This window comes from Anomaloglossus baeobatrachus, chromosome 1 (assembly GCF_048569485.1).
Source record: "Anomaloglossus baeobatrachus isolate aAnoBae1 chromosome 1, aAnoBae1.hap1, whole genome shotgun sequence".
Taxonomy (NCBI): domain Eukaryota; kingdom Metazoa; phylum Chordata; class Amphibia; order Anura; family Aromobatidae; genus Anomaloglossus; species Anomaloglossus baeobatrachus.
Window position 1 is genome coordinate 523,573,284 of NC_134353.1, and position 8,707 is coordinate 523,581,990.

The window sequence follows — 8,707 nt, forward strand, 5'->3', positions numbered from 1 at the left end:
ATTAAGTTTTTCAATGTTAGAGGGGTCCACTTACAGGTGTGTGTATAGGCAGTAGCTACTAGACCACCTGGGCTATCATGTATTGAGGGTAATAATATATTAAATTAATTATTTAGGTTTTCATCTTTAAACATATGCAGCAAAAGATAAAGGTGGCAATATACATTACGTACAAGATAGAAGGTTGATAGTTGTACAACTGTTGAATGATCAGTTCAGTGCTATACGTATTTAATGAAGCCAAAGAAAGGACATTTCCTTTATAAAGAAACATTATTTCATGGAAAGATTATTTGTGGACTTGCAGCTATTGAAAACTGAATATTTTAAACACTGTTAACCTCTTTCCAGAAAATGACTGTCATCACCATATACAGGAGATGCGCAAAGTGATTCTTTGATATCTAATGCTGAGCTAAAGCTTTTATCCTGTATTCATGACCAACATACAAGTGTGATATTGTCATAGTGTGATTATATTGTAAGGAGATGTCTATACATGTTTTAGTGTAAAATTATGAGTAGTACTATATATAAATATAGTGCTTAGCATAAGTGAGTACACAACCTGTGAAAAGTAAGATTTTAATTATTATTTCACTTAACGCAAGAACAATTTGACAAGACTGAGTTTTGTACATTTTTTAACCCATAAGGCCTGTTTCACACGTCAGTGATTCTGGTACGTATGTGCTTTTTTTAAAACATACCAGAATCACTGACTTACGCAGACCCATTATAATCAAGGGGTCTGCTCACACATCAGTGATTTTTCACTGAATATGTCTCCGTGCAGCGTGCACGCATGGCCGTGATTCTGCACGGAGATAAGTTAGTTTTTTTCTGGCATCACTGATGACCCACGGAACACACTATGGTGTGATCCGTGTGTGATCAGTGAAAAACGTACTAGAAAATCACGGACATATTAAATATTTTCAACTTACCTTGCCTGCCATTCGATCTGGAGCCTCCGCACTCGGCAGCTTCTGCCTGGCTCATGAGTATTCTTGAGAGCAGGAAAACCCGATCAGGAAGTAGCAGCATAGAGCGGTGGGCGGACGCTGGAGACCCGAGGAGATCAGCACCATGGACAGCATTAGTGAAGGAAGGTGAGTAATGTCCATATGCAATCACGGATCACAGATCACAGATTGCACATGGACAACCCACGTGTGCCGTGAATGACGGAACACTGAGGGACATGTGCGTGTTTTACACGTCAGTGAAGAACGTCTGTGTTTTTCACTGACGTGTGAAACGGGCCTAACATGAAAGTAAGGTTAATAATATAACTTTCATTACCATTACCCAATCTTCAGTTGTACTCAAATGAACTGCTTTAGTTGATGCAAAAATGTGCATCCAATATAAAAAAGACTAAAGGCTGCTTTACACGAGTCGATCTATTGTGCGATGCATCGTTGGGGTCACGGATTTTGTGACGCACGTCCGTCATTCGTAACGACATCTTCTCATGTGACAGCTCCTTGCGAGTCCAACCGATGCCTAATCGTTTGAAATTCGGCCATCGTGTACTCATCGTTTAATTCCATAAAATCGTTCATTTTAGTCTTCATGAACGACACATTGCAAAGTGTGATACCGTGTAATCGGCCATCCTCGTAGTTATTTGTGACGTCATTAAACCTTCAGGGCGTATTTGTGGTTTTAAATAATCACGCCTAATCTAATCGGATTGGTTGTAGCAGATGCGTTTTGATTGGTTATTACTGTTATAAAATACGGAGCTGTAGTCATGATGTGTCAACATTCAGCCTTGGCGTCATGCACAGTGTTTTTTAGTGCATTAGTCCTAATTTTTCTTACGTTTGTTTGTTCGCTGCCAATCGCCCCATTTTGTGACTCCTGAATGGAAAGCATACTTGTTGATGACCTTGGAATCTCTTGATCTCTTGTGAAGTCAAGTAGATCAAAATACCACAGCCGTGGGACATAAAGATCGGCAGTCGCAGCCCCTGAACGTCGTGACTCCTCGACTTTATTGAGTTCGTTTTTATATACAGTGCGTATTCCTTGTATTTTTTTCTTGATAAGATTTACATCCACAGGCTCATTAGGAAAATGGTTTTTATAGATACTAATCAGATCCGCATAAGCTGCTTGTTTGATGCGTTTGTTACTATATACAGGCGATTTAATTTTCCAAAGACAGGTTAATGTGCGATATTTTTCAATGAAATCACGCAAAAATAATTCGTTTTGATGAGCCGTCATCTGTGCAGGAATATATGAGAACATTTTAGTTTACACTGTTATAAGAAACATGTAATCTTTTTGTTTTTGTAAACGAAAAAAAACAAAAATTAACAAAAAAAACAAAACCTTATTATGTTGCAAAAAACATAATACACGATAAAACATACAAAAAAAAAAAAACCTTAAGAGACACATTGTGAACGGCTAAATAACACAATAAAAAAACCATAAAAAAACAAAACTAACCCACCTTTTGAAGATAGATACTCTGAAATCGACATAAACCAGACCACAAGCAAAAAACAAGACTGATGCTAAGGACAGACGAGGCAACAAAGACGGACGCAGAAGAGAAACAATATATATGGGATCTAACCAATCAACCACATTAGCAGAACTGGATTGAGCAGGTCAGAAGAATTCAGGGCGTGCAACAATCCAGACAACGTCACGGAGGGGTGTATAGTTTGCCTAATTACGCCCATACAAAAGACAGATTGACCAAAGAAAAACATGTGTGAAGCCTTTTGGACGTCCGCCATGGCCAATTAATATATCGATGAGCGCTTTGGGGTCGTTTAACAACACTCAACGTTTGACACATGGACAACTACCTATCAGTGATACAAACAAAAAAAAAAAAAAACTTTGCCAAAAAAATCGCACGATGGATTGACTCGTGTAAAGCAGCCTTTACTCTGTAGCATTTTGAATGCGCTCCCTGATTATTGAGGACATCACCATATCTTCTAGGTATGGAATTTGAAAGTTGGCAACAAATTGCAACTTCTATCTTCTTCTATTCTTTGAGAACGACCACTTCTAGATCCTGGATGCTGAGCTTGTTTTTTTCAGACCTTCCCATTTGTGTATGATTGGGTTCAGATCAGGAGACATATTTCGCCACTAAATGACTTTTATCCTGTTCTTCTTCAGAATGCATCAGTGGCCTTAATTGTTTGTTTGCTATCATTGTCATGTTGGAAAAGTGCACGTCTACCAAGGGCATGAAGTGATGGTAGCATTTTCTGATTTCATAAAGAGCTGTACATCTGTGACTTCATGATACCTTCAATGAAATGTAGCTCCATGACACCAGCAGCACTTATGCAGCCCCACATCAGGACATTGCCATCACCATGTTTAACTCTAGCTATCATGTATTTTTCTTGGTACCACTCACCTTTTTGATGTCATATGGTTTTGGAGCCATCAGTTCAAAAATCATTTATCTTGGCCTCATCACTCCAGAGTATAGAGCCCTAGTAGTCTTCATATTTTTCAGCATGGGCCCTGTCAAATTGCAGGTTGGATATTTTATGCATGAGCTTTAGGAGAGGCTTCTTCATGGACAACACTCCACTCTGCAGTTTATGCCATTTTTCATTACAGATAATACCTCTGTTTGGATTTCCGCTTCTTTAGGTAACTGCAGCAAACTTGCATGTTGATTTTCTTAAACTCTTCTCATCGGAAGACGCACCTGTTTAGAAGTTAACTTAAGTGATCGGTCTGAATGGTTTTTACATTATTGCATCACTTTTGATATAGTAATCTGACTGATAAGTAAATCCTTGCTCATATTCTTGTAGCCTTCAGCTTTCTTGTGTAAAGAAATTATTTTCTTTCTCAGGTCTTGTGACATTTCTCTTCCATGTGGTGCCATTTGATTTTCTTTGTTAAGTAATGCCCTTTTATAGTCAACTGTCTGCTAGACTCTTGTGCAACGATTAGATTTACTTGTGGTTGAATTCTTGTTACTTGGAATTTTTTAATGTAAACTTTAGCTTTGCTGCTAATACTTTCTTTGGGGTGTACACATTTTTGCAACATGGTCTTGAATGAATATGAGAGGGAAATATACATTTTGAGATGTGCAAAATAACAAATTTTGTTTACAGCGAATTGTCCACATTTATTGGATTATTTTGTAGTTTGGTATCTCAAAGAAAATGTTCATTCTGAAAGGATATTAACCCCTTCACACCCAGGCGCTTTCAATTTTTCATTTTTTTTTACCCTTCTTCTAAAGGCCATCATTTTTTTTTATTTTTTGTCAATATAGCTGTATAGGGCTGACCCCTTGCTTTCATGACAACCCATCGGATTAAGGATTAGAGATGAGCAGACCTATGAAAGATCGGTTGGCAGTTTCATCTGGACTTCAGATAAAGTTCGGTTTGGGAGCCGACTTGACCTGAACCCCAATTAAAGTCACTAATTGGGCAGTTTGTGTCTCTGCCCACGTGCAGCCATCCATAAACCGATCACTTCTGGGACTGGGTGGGCTGTTTTTTCAGTTTTGTTTGGTGCACACTACATCTGGTCATGCTGTTGTTAACCCCAGTGTGAGCTGTTCAAACACTGCAAGTGGCTCGCACTGGGCTGAGCACCGAGCGTATCTCAGCACAGAGATGCTTGCGTGAGTGGTTTACATATGTAAAGCACCCGAACTTTGACTCTGAACTTTCATTTTTTTTGTAAACTCTGTGTTTAATACAAACACCAAACACCAAACCTTGGGTTCGCTCATCTCTATTAGTGATACGCTTCTTATCAAAACATGTTAATTGCCACTGTCAGAGATTACCAGTGGCATCTAACTGGTTAACAGCCACAGGTGAATCTCAACTCCACTGGCTACTGTTAGAGGCACTTGATGGCTGAATAAATCAGCTGTCAAGTGGTGGAAAAAATGCGGGCTCAGGGTGTGAGCCCACATCAATGTCAGGGACACGGCTGATGACGTACATGTACGACATTGGTCGCGAAGGGGGTTAAAGTTTTTCTACCAAATTTGTTGGGGTGTACTCTTTTATGTTAAGCACTATATATGCATATGGAAGTACAATGTACACAACATCATTAACACAGATTTTATTTCCTTCCTTTTAGGTGTCTGTGCTGTTGGAAAACCAATGTGTCTTCTTTTTGAATATATGGCCCATGGAGACTTGAATGAATATTTGCGACATAGATCACCACGAGCATTAAGCAGCTTAAGCCACAGTAGTCTTGCTACCAAAGTCAGACTCTCAGACCTGAATCCAGCACCACTGTCTTGTACTGATCAGCTTCACATTGCCCGACAGGTGTCAGCGGGGATGGCCTATCTCTCAGAGCGCAAGTTTGTCCATCGTGACCTGGCCACCAGGAATTGCTTGGTGGGTGAAAACATGGTGGTAAAAATAGCTGATTTTGGTCTTTCTAGGAACATATACTCAGCAGATTATTACAAGGCAAATGAAAATGATGCCATACCAATTCGCTGGATGCCTCCTGAGTCTATATTTTATAATCGTTATACAACAGAGTCTGACGTTTGGGCTTATGGTGTTGTCTTGTGGGAAATATTCTCTTACGGAATGCAACCATACTATGGCATGGCTCATGAAGAAGTCATATATTATGTTAGAGATGGTAACATTTTGTCATGCCCTGAAAACTGCCCACTGGAATTATATAATCTTATGCGTCTGTGCTGGAGCAAGATGCCTACTGACCGTCCAAGTTTTGCCTGTATTCATCGTATTCTGGAGCGTATGTACGACAGAGCTGTCTCTGCTCAAGTTTAAGGGATATATGATTGCAACTATGATATAGCCTTTCAAAATAGACAACTTCTCCACAGCTCATACATTTCATTATGTTATATGGAAGCATGGAATGGCACAAAACATGGCCAATGACAGATAATGGACTCACTGCACCAAGAGTGAAGAGGTCTCTAACATTTTGGAAAAGTGGAAAAAAAACTTATTGAAATGTATTTTATTTAAAGACAATGAAAATGAGATCAAAGAAGCTTTTTACTGTTGTCTAAATGTATGATGACTAATCACACTGTTCTGAACTTTTGGACATTTACATGAATGAATACATTTCATTAGAGATATGTCGAGTAGGTCCAGTATGCAAATAGCAATATGAAGTCCAAATACATCTTCATAAACTTACCGTTCATTCCCAGTATTATGACTACAAAACAGTGTGTGATTCATGAAAGTGTATAGAGATCTGCTAATTTTTCCTATGTTTCAGTATTGGAAATTATTGATTACAATATACAAAGTATCCTAATATGATATTAGAAGCTATGTAGGATTTGTTCCACATACGTACCACATTGAAACATCATCTTCAGCTTTCTGTTCCTTCTCTACAACTCTTCTGCTCCTTTATGTTCACAGCTGAATGTCTATCACCAATTGTTTGAGTATATTGGTTTATTTCCTTTGTTGAAATTCAGTTAGCTGGTATATTCTACCTTTTTTTGTTTATTTTAGCCTTTTTTCAGTAATGTTTAATTTAAAGTGAATAAGTCTGAATGGCTGGTATATGTCTAAAGTCTAAATGTTGGAGCTGCTATGAAAACTCTGGATAGAGTAAGTGGATGATGTAGAGTAACTAGGAAAGGAGCTCACAGGATAAAAATGATACTGCTTAAAAAAAAAATGCATTCAATAATCAATAAAACTGTTTAAAATTAGAAACCATAGTAATGGAAAGGAATCTGGAATTGTAAAGTCCCCTATAAAGTTCCTAAAAAGAGCGGGGGTGTGACTTGTGATCCTATGATGCCAACCTCCGCAGCTAGGAAGGGTATCTCTTTTTTGGGAATTTATAGGTGACCAGTGAAAGGTATATAGTTTCCAGATTCCTTTCTAAGTGTAGGTAATTTGAAACTGTTTTAATGCATATCGAATAAATTTCTATATTTTATCATGAAAACTCTGACTAATTACATTTAGAAATATATTCAGTTGACATGGTCAACCAAACGTCTTCTAAACTCTGCATTCTAGCACTGGACAAGGTAGGAGCCCATATTGAGTTTTCATAGCCAACCATTTTTGAAGAGACATAGTATAGCTGCAGTGAAAGTTACTAGAAGAAAATCAGAGTCAGAGAGAACAAAATATATTGATCCCAGTAATGATCTTAAAGGGAACCCGTCTTATCAAAAAACTCTATTAACCTACAGAAAAGGGATTAATTTGCAAGTTAATAGCATTCTAAAATTGTCTGGCTGCCATACTGAAAGCCTGGCCATTTAAGAGGAAATAAAAATAACTCATACCGCCAGCCTCTGGCTTTCAGTCATAGATGAGCGGTTGGAGCAGCTTCAGTCACCACTCATTATACAATGAGCGGCAGCTGTAACCACACACTGACAATGACTGACAGCTGGCTCTGTACTGCCACATTGTGGAGCTGGCTGCCAATTAGTGTCATGGCGCGGTTACTGCCACAACTCACTATGTATTTAGTGGTGACTGAGCAGATTTAGAATGCTACTGATCTGCAGATCAAGTGTAGGCTAATAGCATTTTGTACCTGAGAGGTTTCCTTTAAAAGAAGATGGTTTGCAAAAACTAAGATAAAATATGGATTTATAATGAACATAAAGAGTATCATTTTACTTATTATTTTTTTACATAAATGAATAGTACACATGAAAAGAAAAAACTTTGTAATACATTTTATTATAGAAATCAGTTTCTATTCTCCTCCTAAACCAAGCTTTCATTCTCAATATTCTGAATTCACAGGTGAAATCTGTCATCAGAGAATACCAATTTTCCAAATCCTGAGATAGGAAACGACAGTTGCTGATCATAAGGTTCTTTGGGGAGGGGAGAGAGAGGAGTAGGGGGAAATAGAGGTAGACACCAACATTCTGCTGCAAGTTCTCCTGAAATAACAGTTTCACTTTAAAGGAGAACTTGCAGCAGAATATGTGTCTGCCTCTACCTCTACTTATTTTCCCCCCTCCCATAGAATGTTAGGGTCACCATTTGTCAGCTCCTATTAGAGTAGTGGGAAAATCTCTCTTCTTCACCGAATATAGATTTTACCATTGTGAAAGTTCAGTCCAGGAGGAGAAAGAAACACATTTCTCAGATATGATATATTACAAATGTCTTATTTTTGTGTACTTAATGCTTGAAATAAAAATTAAAATGATGGCTATCCTTTATTTTTTTTCAAACATATGCATTCAAGTCCAATGTCTAAAACTTTAATGCAAAAAATAGACTGTACATAATTGTTTTAGTGTGTATTATATTCTAATGTAGCAGTCTCCATCTCTTGAGGTCATACTTAGAAAATAATTTCATAGAGAGTACTATAGTTCTGTTGAACATCAAAATTATTATCATTTATTGTATTTTGTTTCAATTTTTGTAAATTTTTATTTCAGCTCATTTGAAACTTTGTCACTTTTAACTATCTTTTTTTAATAAACAGCTGTTATTTAATTAAATCTATTGTTACATTATTATCTTTTTCTTTTAGTATTTCAGCTGACAAACTTATACGACAACAATATTTTTGCTGCATGCAACATATTACCATAATAAAAAATATTATCATGCCATGTTGGTTTTGGAATACAGGTGTATTCTCTATAATTAGTGATGGGCAGACCCGGACTGTAAAAGTCCTGATTCACGTGGTTTCAAAAGTAACCGAGTTCCGGAGC

The 8,707-nt window shown here is 37.5% G+C and overlaps 1 protein-coding gene across 1 annotated transcript in view; it reads left to right on the forward strand.

The window, feature by feature from the left end:
• MUSK (muscle associated receptor tyrosine kinase) overlaps positions 1-8,439 on the forward strand; it is a 343,556-nt gene extending 335,117 nt beyond the window's left edge. Inside the window, exon 17 of the mRNA XM_075316181.1 lies at positions 5,116-8,439. Coding sequence (XP_075172296.1) covers positions 5,116-5,795 — 680 coding nt within the window. The 3' untranslated portion in view covers positions 5,796-8,439. The remainder of the gene's footprint in view (positions 1-5,115) is intronic.
• The last annotated feature ends 268 nt before the right edge of the window (positions 8,440-8,707 follow it).